Consider the following 17,136-nt stretch of genomic DNA (forward strand, 5'->3'; position numbering starts at 1 on the left):
ACTATAAAATAGTAATGAACACAACCAAACACAAAATGAAGCTATTCTAACAGCCTGTTTAGTAATTTGAGTACCATTACTGCTCCTAACATCATTCAGACCCTGATCCTCCAAACAATTATACATGGGCTTAACTTTAAGCATAAGAACAGTTCCATCCACTGTTTAAAATTAAGCTTGTACATAAATTTTACAGGATCGAGACCTTCTGCATGACACTAATGCTCTAAATTTGTTGAACCATTTAAGCAATAGAAAACCACATTCATTTTGCTGGATTTTTTCCTGCTATATAATTTATAAATGAGAAAAAAAATATTCAAGTAAAGTCAGTTCATGAAAATAAGATCCCATGTTAATAAAATTAAAGCTGTGAAATATTATCCTGGTGAACTATAGCTTTTAATTCATTTTTTGGCAAAGTAGTGCAAGGAAAGTTTATGATGAAACATTTTTAACACCATATACTCATATTTAACATTGTTCACAGAGGCTGTCTGACTCTGCTCATATTCTGATTGTAAGCTGGGGCAAAAAACTGGACGTGACCATAAGAGAGGAATACAATTTGGTATTCATTCAGTATACATTACATATTTTATATATTACCAGCTGCAATTTAGTATAATCCAATAATAGGCCTTCGAGCATTTCCTATTTGGAAGAGATTGTTAAAGTATCACACAGAACAAGTACTTAAGATTCAGATTACAAGTATTAACTGATACTATTATAAGCCAAACTTTTGATTTCCTTAAAAATAATTTTTTCCCAAGTGTCCATCTTAAAACTTTAATGATTTAAAAATAAAATTTCCCAAGCATTTCAACACGTTTAATTTGAATGAATGAGAACTAGTTATGAACATACAACGTTAGTGCATGATTTTTCTTAATTTTTCTTTAACGCGATATATAAACCTCTTTTAGATTTTTTTACGGATGTCCTAACACATCATAGACTAATTATTACCTTTTCATTGGGCGAGTGTTCATCTTCTGCTTGTTATAGAGGAGTCTGTTTGTTGTGCAAGTTACTGCTATTGAAGGATCAAGACACAGAGGCTCTGCTGTTGCCAAGATAAGTTGGCTCTCAAGTAGAAGTTTGTCTTCCTATAATATATCCAAATTATAATATATGTAAAAATACGGAAGTTTTGTATATCTAGATGAGCATGAAATAAAAGCCTATCATCATGGTATCTGAGTGTGTGCATACACATGCGCACATGCACACACACATAATTTGATAACTTTGTTTTAGATTGTTAACCCAGTAAAATATAATATTTATTGTTTAGGAATCATTATGCTCTATTGTGGCCTGAGGAACTTCAAACACAAACACACACACAAACACATATCTTTCAAGCAATAAGCAAATCAGTAGTCTGTCAATTACATATCTTGATGAGGTGTCAGAGTTTCTATTTTATCAGAACTGATTGATATGAGACAACAGATATTGGCTGTGGCAAAGGACTTGAATATGCCTGTGCTTCTCAGCAGATGTATTTAGCCACTAGCAACTTCCATTGCGTTAAATCAACTAGAATTGCATAATCCTAGTCAGTTTCACTCTGCTATCAGTACCAGTGGGAAAGTGCTTCTACACAGGAGAGTAGTATAGTGTTATAGAATCCTTTTGAGATGCCAACCTGGGCCTAAATGATGAACATGATGAGGGCAAGGAGGGCAGACTAGTTGGATGACAAAATTAAGAGATAATCATATAATTAAAGATTAAGTGCTGAACATCTTCAATACCTATTATCTTCTGTCAGAATTGAGGGTGCTCAACATCTTGCAAGATTAGGCTGCTAATGAGGTGATCTGGCACATCTCTGGATCATTAAACAGACTCTCAACCACCCGAAAATAATCCAACGTCTGTACAATGTCAGTTTAATATATTTTGCCAAATTGCTTTGTTCCATCCTTTATATCATTGTAAGGTTTAAATTTACATAGAAACTCACCTGTGTCCATTTGTGGTTGTCACTTGTTATAGAATGCACATCACAAATTAAAGTCTGGAAAAATGGGCAAACTTTTGGTTACTTTTCAAATAAATACTAAAATGTAATTGTAATATATCTGTATATAAATTATATAAACTATTTAAAAGTGATGGCTAATTTTTATTATGACATTTATGTTAAAGAGTGAGAAAAAGGGGATGCCACTGAAGGGTAGTTTAAACAATTCAATTTGGCGAACCTCTTACCTGCATTGTTGGACGCAGAAGAACATGCTTGCTTTGGTATGTTGGAGATTTCATATTACCAGACTGCCTGTAGTCACGTATTTCTGCTATGACGCAGCCACAATGAAAAATATTAACCTGTTTGAAATATACAAAAAAATGTTTCTATAAATATATGTATTATAGAATTGTCTCAGGATACACCATTGTAATATATATATAATAAAGTTTAAAATATATAAAGCACAATAGAGTGGGTGGATCCTGAGACTATTAATGGTGTTAGCCACTGTCTTTAAATACCTTTTGGTCACTCATGTAATGATTTGTAAATATGCATACCCCATCCATCAAACATAAAACCAAATTCATCTCCAGCACAGGATGGTGTCATTTCTGCTGAAGTCAATGGAAGTTGTACAGTTGTTGCTGTTTGCATACTATGGTCCTTGGTGCTGTGCTTATTATTGCAATGGCTAAACCAATAAAGATTTCTAAACCACAAGGCATCGTCAAGTGTAGTGATCTTTCGTACACACCCAGATAGATCCAACACCCAAGCTCCAAAACAGCATATTAATATTAAAAGAGAAAACTTGACTACCTACATTAGTGAAATGTTTGACATTGGAATTTCATAAAAGTACACTTTTCTGGTGCATAACAACCATAGGAGTTCTTCATGTTAGACTAAACCATGGAAAAAAACCAAAATGTGCATGAATGTATTTGTTTTCGATGCTAACAAGATATTTTATTTTGGACACTAAAAGAATCTTAGGAAGCACATGACCGGATCAGAGACTGATTAAAAGAATAATCCTTCATTGAAAAGACTTTCATACCTGAGATTTTTCTAAAAGATCAACCAAAATAGGTGGCAGCTCCTCTGCATCCAAATATTCAAGGAGTTCACCTTCCTCATAAGGCAGTCGAATGGTCTCAGAATCTGAATTCAAACAAAGAATGCAATGCCTTATTTATTTATTTCCACTACAGCTTAAAAAGTAAAATACTAAAAATAAGCATGTTAAAAAGAAAAAGTGGGGCTGGGGAAAAGTATCCCAAATCCCAATTTTCTTTGTACAATATCCATTTTCATGCTTTTGATTGTATGTCCCAGTCATTTAATATGCACTTGATCCTGCTCTTACTGCAGTAAGTGGCAAAACTCTTATTTATCTCAATAAGAGCAGAATTTGGCCCCAAAATGGGTTCTCAGTAAACCTAAATTACACAGGGACAGGAAATCTGTTTCTTTCAGTATCAACAAATAGAACTAATTCAGCAAGAAATGATGGAAACAATTAAAAAAAAGTAGTGCAAACAATGCTAACGTATTCAGCCCTGATCCTACAAACACTTATGTACATGCTTAAACTTCAAGCACATAAGGAATCCCATTGGCTTCAATGAGACTATTCACATGTTGAAAATTAAGTATGTGCATAAGTTTTTGCAGGATCAGGGGCTACATATTTCAACAATAACACAGCCCTTATATGGACAAACTAAATTTCCTGTTAGTTGTAGGAAGTGTGGAATGCTGCTTTCCCAACATCTGTCTCACCTGATATTTGCCTTGAATTGTGTGACACAAATAACACAATGTATTAAAGAAAATGCTAATTTATTTTGTAAGAAATTACCTAGAAACTGTCTATTACTTCACTGCCTTTTACTTTAGAAATTTTTATTTAAATCTCTTTGTTTTCTCCAAGGGTGCACTACAATATGATTAATCTTCTGGAGTTCCTGTTCCTGGCTAAAAGGCAGAAACACTTAAGTTAGGCCTACATTTTCAGAAGTAACTGGTGATTTTGGGTACCACAGTTTCTGAGTACCCAACTTGATTAAACTTAAAGGAGCTTGACTGTCGTGAGATGCTGAGGGCCAGCTCTTTGAAAATCAGGATGATTTAGGCATTTCAAACTGGGCATGCAAAATAACTAGTCACTTCTGAAAATGTTCCCCTTTAATTGTAAGCACAGCAGGTAGTACAACCTACAATTAAGGTTACCTCACATTTCCCACTTTAAGATCTTCTTTTTAGTTGCTTATAGTTTTACCAAATTTAACCACGTGGGCTGAAATTTCCTATGCTGGGTGTCTGCCTAAGCTGATTTTTCCAAGAAAGTTTAAAAAAAAAAAAAAAAAAAAGTTCAGTTGTTTCCAAGAACAAAATTAGGGGGAAATTTGTTGTTTTGCCCAGGTTAAAAAAATTCTTACAACTGTTTCGTTGAGAATCTCTAGCACCTCTGTGCTTTTGAGCAGGGACTTGGAATTTGGCAAGGGCATTGCTTTTTGCTGTTCCCCTGAAAAAATGCCTAAATCTGGCCAAGTTATAAAACTTTGGAAAAAAAATAAGTTCATGCATACTCAGTAGAGACTTCTTAGAGTTTGACAGCTAAATGCTCTTAAGATTCCACTTTGACTGGGCAAATTCCAGCCCATGGCTACAAGGACTCAGAAGGTCTTCCCCTGCAATTGTTGCACCCAGCCTCTGTGTGCTATCATAGCACCCAGCACAGAAAAGAAAGCAGGGCAACTGTCTTTCCTGTGTTCCCAGTGCTCTCCCAGCTGGCACCCAGGTTGCTTCCTACCTGCTGCCTAACATGAGTGCAGAGGGGATGAGTCGGACCTAAACGTGGAGAGAATAGATTGGGACAAGCAGCCCGGGGGAGGAGAGGAGATTAGGATGAGAAGCACAGAGAGGGAAGTGCCTGAGACTGGATGAGGAGCTGGGGGGCAGCAAGATTGGAACTGCCTGGGCAAGGAGCTTGGTAGAAGACTAAGACTTGGATAGGGAGACTGGACCTGGCTAGGCAAAAAGACTTGGAAAGATTGGGACAAGAAGACTGGCAGGAAATGAAGGACCGAGACAGGCTGAATTTAAATGGTCCAGGCCACACTCTCTGTAAAGGAATGAATTTGTCTCTGGATAAATAAATGCCATATACAGAGGTAAGGACTAAGCAGAGGGCTAAATCTTGCTAATTTAGAGTTTATTCCTGTGCTCATATGAGCATCATCCAAGATCAGATGCTTGGACGTTTTTATTTCTAGTTCAAGAACAGACTTGTATAGGAAATTGCTTTAGAACAGAAACAAGCACCAAAGGCAAGGAGCCAGCATACTCATACTGACTACTTAGCATTTGGGAAGCACTTTGAAGATGAAAAGAATTAAACAGCAGAATATTACCTGAGCCATTTTTTCCCCTGAGCATCAGTGAATAACCCTCATTTCCTGGATAGAGGTTCACTACCAGACATGACAACGTCTCCTGCATAACCAGCTTCTCAAGTAAGTTCACATTTCGCCTCAGCTTCTGCTTTAAAAGTAAAGTGTGCTCATGAAAATAAGCAATAATATCAAGTAATGAATATTATGATATTGTTAACCTAAATAAATAAATAAATCCAAAGGCGAAATTATTAGAGACTGCTGAACATAGTGTACCTCAGTGTCAAAGTACAGATTTATAGAAACCCAGTATTTAAACAAACACACAATAGGAAATATTCATGAAGTAAAGTAATATAAATTGCACATCTTAAAAAAAAAAAAAAACTTGAGAAAAATCACTCATTTGGGTCTTTCTAATCCTTTTCATTCGTAAGTCTACAGTTAACATGGTTACAATCTAAGAATACCCCCATATAACCCTATGAAACCTACTCTGTACATTTATTTTATAAATTGTAAATTTAGCCAAATGGCACTTTGACAGAACAAAAAGGCCTCCAGAAATTCTTAACAGCAAAAGATTCCCTCCAGTTTTACAGTATGACTGTAAAATTTGAAATTTTTCTTAGTTGCATTGCCTTGCCTAAATTTGCTGAAATTTGCTCCAAGTGCTAAAATAAATAACTTTTTCACTATTATTTGTAAGGCGGATCTTGTTCACCGCCACAGTTTTTAGGTGTGAATGACCTATTTCCCCCACCACCACCACACACTTTCAGCTATTTAAAGTCTTTGGCAATAGAAGAGTATTCAATTTTTAAGCCTGAGATTCTTCTGTGTCACCTCCTGTCATCACTTCATGGTTGAGGGGTAAGGTTATGTGGAGGTGCTGCTTTGATGAAATGTAGCATGAGTCACACCCAGGGGACAAACAAAAATTTCACCACTGTTGTCCTCTCCTCCAGGGACCAAGCATATCAAAGAAAATACACCAATGTGCCACCACTTTTGCCACTTTCTGAGAGGAAAGGACAAACAGATTGAGGCAGGATTATTGCTACTAAGACAAGAGGCTATTTTAACAGGGCTGCAGGAAAAATGGGGGGAAAACTGTGGATCTCATCCTGAATAGCCCTGAGCTGACTGCCAGAAGCTAGCTCTTTCTCAGGCCTCTTGAACTCATAAATGGTGGCAACAACTGCATGTTCTCCTGTCTAATATACCTGACACACACATGCAGGCAACAGCAGAGAAACAAATGAAACAGCACAGTGCTTCAGCTACATTGGAAATTCAGGGAAGAAACCAGCTCCTGCCAACAGTGCAATGCTTAAGATGCTCAAGAGATCAGATGCTTCCCCTGTGGCTCTGGAGATACAACCTGTCAGCAATGCAAATGTTTCCATCTATCCAGACTTACATGACACCTCATCTCCAAGTAGGAACAGAAGATTGCACATGTGTTGCTTCTACAGAAGCTCAGTGCTTACAGGATTGGGGATGAGGTTGCTATGCCTTGAGCTGAATTGAGATTCAAAGAATGAAGTATTTAGGAGCATAAGAACCGTCCTACTGAAGCAACCAAATGGCTCACTTAGGACTAGTCTATACTTAAAACTTATAGCGACACAGCTGTGCCACTGTAAGAGCACTTGGGTAGCCATGTTATGTCAACAGGAGGGCACTCTCCTGCCAACATAGCATTGTCCACACAAGTTCTTATGCTGGCGAAAATTATATCACTCAGGGTGTGTTTTTTTCACAACCCCCAAGCAACAAATTTTGCTGGCATAAGTGCTAGTGTAGCCAAGGCCTTAGTTTGCTATGGTATCATCACAGTCGGCGAGTGATGAGTGCTTGAGAGGAAGATGTAACAGATCCCCACAACTCCACCCATTCACCTAGCTCAAGCAATATTGTCCTTGAATGTAGTGCTTTCCTTAAAACAAAACAAACATTCCCACAATCACAAGAACAGCCATACTGGGTCAAACCAATGATCCACCAAGCACAGTATCCTGTCTCTGACAGTGGATCAGCCTAGGATTGCTTTCCTTTGGGAGGATTCTTAGCAAATGTTGATCTTGTTTTCAAGAAAAGGTCTGTTGTCAATATTGGATAATTATGTTCCTTTCATTCTTGGTAATACTATAGCTCAAGATTTTCAGTCATATGATAAGACATTTTAACTTGAAAGCGCTCAAATTGGCAGGACTAAACTCAGGAATAAAATCTTTGCTGTTATTTAACAGAGGTCAACAGGAAATGAATTTCAGATAGTTGGATTTTATAATACCCACATATCATCTAATCTTTTATATATTGCCACAATGATCTAAAGCATTCAAAGAATAAACAAGATCTCCATCTCTGTATTAAGGGAACAGAATTACGACATTTTCTAAATTCTGGTCTGATGTGTAAATACCACACAGCAGAAACTCAGATAATCTACTGAAAAGCACTATTTTATGCTAAGCCTGGGCAAATGAGTAACTTCATCAACTGACTACTTCTGACAGAATCACTAAATGCGGTCAGAATTAGATACATGATTTATGTCAGAAGTGTATCCAAGTGTCCCGCTAACAACAGAAAACAGATCTATAATTTTAAGGGAGGGAGCTGTCCCCTAATAAATGATGAGTACAAACAATTATAACGGTAATTCCATTGTAAAGCTAATGTAATTCAGCTAACCATGTGCAACTGTATGTGAATGATAAATTAATTTTATTTTTTTCCAAATATATTCTTGTAAGTAAGTAGTTGTTCAGTTACATTTTCCTATCTTTTTTGGTCCTCTGGTGCTAAAATAAGATATTTTTGACATCAGGTTCGGATTATCCACTTGAACTATTTAAATCAATTTTTGCAGTGTAAAGCGAGTGAGTTTGCAGTATGAATTGGCACTGTAAGTACAAGATTTCATAATCATATAAAAACATCAATTTCTCCACTCAGCTGGCTGTTAGGCGTTATGGCTTAGGGCTGGTTCTACCGGGCCTGCTGGCTGCTGCTACAATGTAGGTGCCAGATTAGGGCTGATGGGACCTTTTATTTTTTCCCGTCTGCCTTCACTTGACATTCAGCAGAAGTAGAGAGTGACAGCTTCATTATGTTTGGTCCCAGGGTGTGAGGAGCCAGTTACAGCAGCAAGCAAAATGTAGAGATTTGCCGCTTTTCCCTCCCGTGACTTCTACTGGGGCACAAAAACTATTACATACTATGAAGGATAGCTATCCTTTTTCTCTCTCAAACAAGATCTATGAGAAGTGTATTTAGGCACCAGGTTTGTATTTTTCCTATCCCTACCGAACAGTAAAGCATTCAGTCAAGTATTTTATTAGCCCACAGATCATCATTTGGACACCAATAAGATTAATTCCAAGACTATACATTACTGTATTCTCCTGGACCCCAACTTAAATATTTTAAATTACACTGTCAAAGTTTATTTTTATGGCCAGTCACTGTTCTTAACATGGCTAAAGTGAGTGTCTCTGAAAAGCTGCTCTCGCTGCTTATCAGGTATCAGCTTATTTGATAGTATGCAAATATGGAAAAATGCTGCCGCCATCCATCTGAGGTCATGTTTCATTTTTTCTCCTGGGCTGACAGGCAGCACTTTACTGAGACCAGTACAATTACTATAACTAGAGGCTATTTCTGAAACAGAAGCCTGCCACTTCACACCAAACACAAACTACATCATGAACATTTTAGTTTCAGTAACAGGCCTAAAAAATCCTCTCTCTCTCAGTTTATCATGTTTAGAAGAAGTCTTGATATAAAGCCCAGCAAATTCATACCTGATTCTACAGGCAGCAGAAATTAATAGCATAGGATCTGCCCTGACTAAATATGTAGTTATGTCATCCTGTGGACATACTACAATTTTAATCCTGTCACTTTATCAGCCTTGAAGACTAACCATTTTTGGTGTCAAAAACCTACTGCAAAACTATTCCCAATGACCTAGTCTGTTCCAGAGATGACCAGCATGATAAATGAGAAAGGGCTGCCTTAGTTTCAGCAATTTGTTTTGTAGTTATACAAGCCCAAGAAACTAGCTCATCACTTTCTAGTTTCATAGACCAAAAGGCCTCCTAACCCTCTGTTATCTTCTATACTGAAGTGCAAGGTCACTGGTCCATCTGTAAACATTTCTTTTTAGGGCTTATTATATAGATGATTTTAAAAACTTTATTAATACATGTCATTGCAGCTGTCATAATACTCGGCCCTTATACAGCACTCTGAAACATCAATTATGCCTTATACAATGCGTGTGAATTTTCACATGCCTTCTAGGGAAAAATAAAGATAAGGGAGAGTAGACAATTGATTTACCTATGGTCATACAAGTTACTAAGAGAAAGATGAGAATGCAACAGTTCTGGTAAATATTTTTTGTGATATTACAGAAGCCATTACTCAAGAGATGAATTCAGATCACCACAACTAATGAAGTGCTCCAATTAAAATAATAAATATGTAAGTATTAACATACTTAAAAAAAGAATTGAGGAGAGAACACAGAAAGAAAGCCATAGGAGCAATTTTGTTTAAATACTGATTTCTCACAAAGGGCTGTGCTTTGACCTATATCCCATAACAACTGAGAGCCGCATAATTGGACAGGCAGCAATTTAAAGGCCAGGTCGTTTTCCATAAAAGAATTCCGGAATTAGAAACATTTATTAATTACTCTCTATTAAAAAGTACTTCATTCAGCACAAGCAGTTAAGAATTTGTATCCATTTTAATTATTTGACACGTTTGTTTTATTTCTTCAGGTGGTGACAGATTTTCTTCTGTTCATGCAATGGAGATTTGAAGTCTTCACACAGCATCTTCCTTCCCAAAAGTAAGTCACTTGAGTTGCTCCATATGAAGTCTACAGTTCCAAAACAAAAAAACCCTCAAAATCTGCCAAAAATCAAAACAAAAACAAACAAAAAAACTGGCTCAAAGTAGCCAAACTAAGAAATTTGGAACTCTCCTTTGAGAGCATTTTAGTTTGTTTTCCAATCCTGAAGACTACATGTCCAGAGACATTGTAACAATATAACATATATACTCTAGGTCATCCACAAATTACTGGGCAAAATACAGGAAATAGTGGGTAAAATTCTACGGCCTGAGTTATGCAAGAGGATTAGTTTATACTATAGAGCTCCCTTCTAATCTTGAAAACTACTGATCAAAATGGCAGAAGAGTTTTATCTAGAGTTTTTACTTTCCAAAAGTAATCAAGACCTGATTAATTATCCACAAATTATGAAGCATCCGGGGGCCATTTAGCATGGTAAAGGTGCATCTATGAATTATATATATCACTTCAAAATAGTATGCAGATTAGCAGGAAGTTTAAAAGTCTGTCTCCATGATGGAAGCCTGTTTTCAAATTTTAATTTATTCTTCTTAACAAGGAACTGCCTGTGCAGTAGGGATCCATCACTCCAAGAAAACCATTAACATTTTTGTTTGCACCTTAAGAGTGATCTCATTTCCTTCTCCACAGTTTCTTGCCAATAGTGCAAAAATAGGCTTAGTCCCATTCTTCCTGAGGGAGACCACCTCTGAACCAAATAGTGACTCTTTAAAGATTAACTGCAAAGTTAATGCCTCATACTATGCTTCTAGAATATATAAAGACTTCTTCAAACGCCTGCATTTATTTGCCTTGAATTCTTTTCGCTTGCCTTTTTTTAAAGCCATTAGAAATATCAGGTCATGGCTTCTCTTTTTGAAGGACTTCAAATGATTTTTCAATGACCCTTGCAGGCCCTTCTAACCCTATGATTCTATGACTTTGAAAAGATAGTTAGAGGTCATGAAAGCTAACAGAACAAGAGGCTTAAACTTAAGATGCTGGTGATCTAGCCCCATAGACAATAGGGGAGGAGAAAAATGGACCAAATTAAGCCCTTTCTGAAAAAGAGCACAACTCCCACAGACTGCAATTACAGTTGTGCTTGCTTCCCCCAGGGCTTAATTTGGTGTGTGGAATGTAAGATGCCAAACACAAAGAGACAGGCTTTAATATTCTTAGTTTAAAACAATAGACTTCTTAAATGTTGAGGGTGCCTAGATGTATAATAAAGGAGCAGTGTTTGACAAAATGTTATAAAACTAATCTTAGAGGTAAATTTTCTAAGATTAAACTCAAAACAAATGCTATGGAGTAAACAAAATTTGTCTTATTACTAGAGTTAAATTAGGGAGAATATATTTTCACACATACATTCTAGAAATCAGCTGTATTCTCATCCAATCTCTTCCTCATGCTAACAGAGTAGCTCATTATTCTATAGCAAGAGAATAAGGCCTGGAGAGTGAACTTCTACCTAGTCATAGAAAGCTGTTTAGTCCTGTCTGATGTTCATTGCAGCTACAGATCTGCCTACACCAAGCAAGCACATCATTTCTTAGATTCCGAGGCCAGAAATGACCATTGTGATCATGGAGTCTGACCTTCTGTATAAAACAGGCCATAGAACTTCCCCTGAATAATTCCTACTGCACATCTTTTAGAAAACTTCCAAACTTGATTTAAACATGGTCAGTGAGGAGAATCCACCACAACCCTTGGTAAGTTATTCCAACAGTAAATTATCTTCACTCTCAAATTCACACCTTGTTTCTGGTCTGAATTTGTCTATCTGCAACTTCCAGCCTCTGGATCATGTTATACCTTTCTCTGATTGAAAGATGTCAGGAGGATAGGCTTATAATTACCCTAGTCATGCTATTTAACTTTTGCAAATATTGGCATAATATTAATTTTCTTCCAGTCTTCTGGAATTTCCCTACTGCTCCAAGACTTATTGAAAAAAAATCAATATTAACAGTTCAGCAAGCTCCTCAGGCAGCTCTTTTAAAACACTTGCATGCAACTTACCTGGACCAGCTGATTTAAAAATGTCTAAATTTAACACTTTCAGGGACAAGCATTGCAGATAACTTTTGCTCAGTGCTATTTGTTCCTGCAATAGTTCAGTTTGTCAACATTTACAAGCCTGTTTTTCTGGTAGAACCGGGAAGTGCATCCAAAGAAAGAGGTCCTTCCAACCTGTGCAACTGTTATGACACCTCTCTCATAGCTCCTAGGTTAACTCCTAAAAGCAGTTCTATGGCACAGAAGCAGGTACGTGTTTTTTTTGTTTACCATGTTTGCACCTAGTATTGTATGGTTTCCAACATGAAATTCAAAGCCTTATTCAAATTATTTTAACAACAACTAACGCTGTGCCTCACCTAAGGCATGAAATGTTTTCACAATTGCATATGGGCACGACAGTTTCCAAGAGGCTTCCCCCCCACAGATAGGCTCTGGGCCTGCAAGTCTGGCCTGAATTATAAGTATTGTCATCTCAGGGCTGCAGTGATCCTGAGATTAAGTAATTTTTACTTCTTGTAGGCCTGATCCTCCAGACCACATACAGTTCAGCATGAGTGGGGACTGTGGTCATAGGCCCAGTTTTGAAGGTGAACCAACATTCTGTCTCATTCTTCTTCTAGGGTTCAGACACAGGAGTACTGCAGGGACATCAGTACTGCAAGTCCAGAGGGAGCAGACTGCTCTGTGAACTGTATCAGTTCAGCCTGTCGTCCCTGCCAGACCTGAAGCAGCAGCTCACGAGGAGTACCAGTCCTTGAGAGGAGGCAGAGAAAAGAGGATAGTGGTGGTTGTGGGAGTACCACAAGAGATTAAGTAAAGAAAGCATTTGCTTGGGGATGATGTGGTCCCTTAATTGAAGCTCTAGGGGCCCCTCACTCCTGACTGGAGCCACATTATGCACAACAATTGTACAGACATATAATAGGAGGCCACCCTGAATCAAAAAGTGTGCAAACTGAGGGAGACAAGATAAAGGAAAGCAAAATAGGTGCTGAGTGATGTTACCAATACAACAGCATCATGCATTCTTAGTGATACCACATAGCATTATGGGATGCTTTCATCCCTTGACTATGAAATTAACTCCAATCATTACTCAATTCCTCCAGCCTTAATATCTTCATTAATCTGGAGGCGGGAATAGACACTGTCAATGAAGTTGCAGATACTAAACCGGTAAAGTTGCAAATACAACTGAGGACCAGGAAACACACAGGACCAAGAGAAGTTGGAAAACTGGGCAGAAAATAACTTGGAAAGATGCAAGCCAGTAAGTAAATCTGGAGAAAATAATAATTGTTCACCAATAAAAGAGATAAATCAATCCTGATAGGAAAACCTAGAGGTGATAACAGGTGAATTGGCAACGCAATATGGCAAGGGAAGTACTAATGCAAATTGGTTTCCCAACAACTCTTGCCCTTTCCCCTTCGAGCATTTGGCCCCTGCTGCACCACCTGCCCTTTGAGCCAAGTGTGAGGAGTGGCATCAGTGCCTTCCAACTACTGGAGCACATTAGATCATGCAACACCTTGGCCACTCATAGTAGTCCAGTGATTCCATATCTGAATGAAGGCCAGCAGGCTGTGCATGGAACTGTGCAAGGCCCTGAAGCCAACATCAGGACCGTAGTGAAATAAACATGTTGTCCAGTTAGTCAGTTAGGTAGAAACTGGGTTTCACTATAGGCTATCGGGAGACTACAGCACCCCCATCAGGCTTTCTTGGTAAACAGACCTTAGTAATTCTGCAGGAAAGTGGCTTATTTATAGGACAACCCTGAAGACCTCGTCACCTCCCCTCAAAGTAACAGAAAAATTCAATTTTTGCCTAGTTTAGCCTGCAAACTTATTTCCTGGTGAGTGCATCCAAACTCTCTGGATAAGCACCCAGGCTTACCAGAAACATCCAGCTAAACTTAGCAGCAGTAAAATAATAAACACTGACATTTAAATTGTTCTAATTAACAATCATTAACACACCACTGAGCATTATTCTTAGTGCTTTTAGTTATTTTCCAAATTTCCAAACAGCCTTGCATTGTTCATGTTTGGAAGTTATTTTGCAGTCAGAAAGCTCAGAAATAAACATTTTTAAATGAAAAAACTTAAATTCTGTAGAAAACATGAGACCAGTGATCTGTAGATATACTGTACAGAAATTCCATGTATGTCCCTAATTAGAAATACATAATACCAGAGATTTTGAATGAACATTCCAATAACAGGCAGACAGAAAGTCTTTGTTAATATATATATTTTGGTCTGAGAAAAGCATATGGACAAAGCCTTCAAAGTTTACTTTATTCACATATGGTGCCTTTTTCCTGCTAGAGGAAACATGGGAAAAAATGATAGAGAACCTAAAGCCTAAATATAAGCAGCATGGTGGGTGGGTGGGTGTGTGAGAGAGAGAGAGAGAGAGAATGTCTTAGGAGCTAGAAAATTTCCCCTCAGCAGCCAAATGGTTAAGATAAGCATGGTCTAAGAGACAACATGAATTCCCTCCAATACAGCCATTTTATAGTTCAGATTTCCTAGTATAAACCAGGTGCAGGATACACAGATAGAACCAGGAAAAATAAAATTACTTTCGCAGGGACAACCTGGCTCTCTGGAGACTTGACTGTCCAACAAGAAAGTATGGTTGAGTTTTTATATCAAGTGCACTCTGACATTAATAGGTGCCACCAATTAAGGCTGCTCAACACTTCCCATTGTAAAACTATATTCAGTTGCCTATAACTTTATTAAACTAACCATTAAGTCTGAAGTTTTCAATGCCGGGTGTCTGCGTCAAATTGAATTTTTTTTGGAATATTTCAGCCAAAATAGTTTAGCCATTTCCAAGAACAAGACTAGGGTATAATATGTTTTGTTAATGTTAAGCTCTTTTCTCTCAAATGCCCTAGTGCAGTGGTTCTCAACCAGGGGTATGCATACCTGGGGTATGCAGAGGTCTTCCAGGGGGCATACCCACTCATCTAGATATTCGTCTAGTTTTGCAACAGGCTATGTAAAAAGCACTAGCAAAGTCAGTACAAACTAAAATTTCATAAGACAAAATGAGAAAGTAAGCAATTTTTCAGTAAGTGTGCTGTGACTCTTGTATTTTTATGTCTGATTTTGTAAGCAATTAGTTTTTAAGTGAGGTGAAACTTGGGGTAGGCAAGACAAATCAGACTTGTGAGAGAGGTAGAGTAATCTGGAAAGCTTGAGAACCACTGCTCTAGTGTACCTAGAAATGTGATCTAGGCCATGATATGTGGCACAGGGTGGCACGAATATACCTTTTGCAATCCCTGTGAAATTCTCCCAAATTTGGCCAAGTTATATGATTTTTGGGGAAAACACCTAAAGTTTGCACATATTCAGACTTCAATTTTAGCAGCTAAAAATCTCTGAAGATTCCTTCCTCATTGAGCATGCTTGAGCTACACAGCTTCCACTGCAGATTTACACAGAGCATGCATCAGCCCATGGCCACAGAAGGAAAGCCAGATTTTTCCTTTAATTGCTGCTCTGGGCACTGGAAATGAGTGTTTCCCAGGCTCCCAATTACATACTTCCACACATATTCCTCCACCCCCACTACTATCCAGGCTGTGAGGAAGAGGAAACCATCTGATTGAAATGCAGACGGGAGGGAAAGGAGTAGGTTGGGACAAGGAGTCATGATAGACTGGGACCAGAGGAGGGGGAGAGAAACAGACTGGGACCAGCTCTCTGTGTGTGTGTGTGTGTGTGTGTGTGTGTTGGGGGGGGAGGAAGAGGAGGAGAGGAAGCTGAGACTAGTTGGGCACGGAAGATGAACTCGGAGCCAGTAGTCATGGAGGGACTGGGATCAGGAACTGATGAGGAAAGAGCACCAAGATCACACAAGGAGTTGGAAGAGGGGAGACAGATCTGACAAAAAACTGGGGTACAGGGGGAGAACAGAGACTACCAGGGCAAAGATAATGAGATAAGGAGCTAGGCAGAGAACAGAGAGATTGAATAAGAAGCTGGAAGGAGAAAACAGGACTAGCTTGGCAAGGAAATAAACTGGGATGAGAAACCTGAGGAAGAGAGACTAGGACAAGAAGTCAGGGATCTAGAAAAGAGGACTTGAACAGGCTTGAGGGGATGAAGAAAGAGGGGTCACATTTGAGGGAAAATGGGCAAAAGCTACACACACCTCCAGAGCGTGGAACAGAATACAATGTTCCCATGTCTCATCATTCCTCTTCCATCATCAAATATCTCTGTGAAAACCACCAGCAAAGTGATCCAGCCCCTTATAGGGCTGGTCCACATAGCAGTAGTAAATAGTCATCCCCCATCATATACGCTGCTCACTCAAGTGGCAGAGATCTGTGTGGTGGAACTAAAGATTCCAACTCTGCTGATGAACCCTATAGGTGTCAATATGATGCCACAGGATAGCATTTATGATTTTTCAGTTTGTTTTATTAAAATGTAGGAAGTCACACAAAAGAGTGTTAAGGTTGCAAAGTCAAGCACTCAAAAATTAGGAAACGGCAGAATTAAGGTTACCTGTGCAATTTCAATTTGGCCTCCTTGTGTATAAATCATTAATTAGAATGATCACATTCTATTTTTCACAATACCCCTGCCTCATTTAGTACAGAGGATGGATAGTGCTCACTAAAAAACAACTACTTAAACAATAAAGAAAAATCAAAATGTTAATATGTGGTTTTAGACATTTTTATTGAATGCTATTTAAACCCTGCCCTGAAGACAGAATTATTAGTTTCCTCATTGATTTGTCTATGGTACTCATCACTATAGTATCCAAGTGCTTCAACAAGCATTCTTTTTATTTTCACAACA

At 38.1% G+C, this 17,136-nt stretch overlaps 1 protein-coding gene across 18 annotated transcripts in view; it reads right to left on the reverse strand.

Annotated features, from left to right (window-relative positions):
• Positions 1–17,136, reverse strand: part of SUPT20H (SPT20 homolog, SAGA complex component) — a 51,109-nt gene that overhangs the window by 23,214 nt on the left and 10,759 nt on the right. For 11 of the 18 annotated variants that reach the window (XM_067563014.1, XM_067563015.1, XM_067563012.1 and 8 more), the window contains 5 exons: positions 5,410–5,539; positions 3,051–3,154; positions 2,227–2,343; positions 1,979–2,032; positions 973–1,112 (listed from right to left, as the gene is read on the reverse strand). In XM_067563014.1, coding sequence (XP_067419115.1) covers positions 973–1,112; positions 1,979–2,032; positions 2,227–2,343; positions 3,051–3,154; positions 5,410–5,539 — 545 coding nt within the window. The remainder of the gene's footprint in view (positions 1–972; positions 1,113–1,978; positions 2,033–2,226; positions 2,344–3,050; positions 3,155–5,409; positions 5,540–17,136) is intronic. The other 7 variants (XM_067563027.1, XM_067563022.1, XM_067563018.1 and 4 more) reach the window with 1 other exon arrangement.

This window comes from Emydura macquarii, unplaced genomic scaffold (genome assembly GCF_026122565.2).
Source record: "Emydura macquarii macquarii isolate MOO-44397 ecotype Brisbane River unplaced genomic scaffold, CSIRO-AGI_Emac_v2 contig_2473, whole genome shotgun sequence".
Taxonomy (NCBI): domain Eukaryota; kingdom Metazoa; phylum Chordata; order Testudines; family Chelidae; genus Emydura; species Emydura macquarii.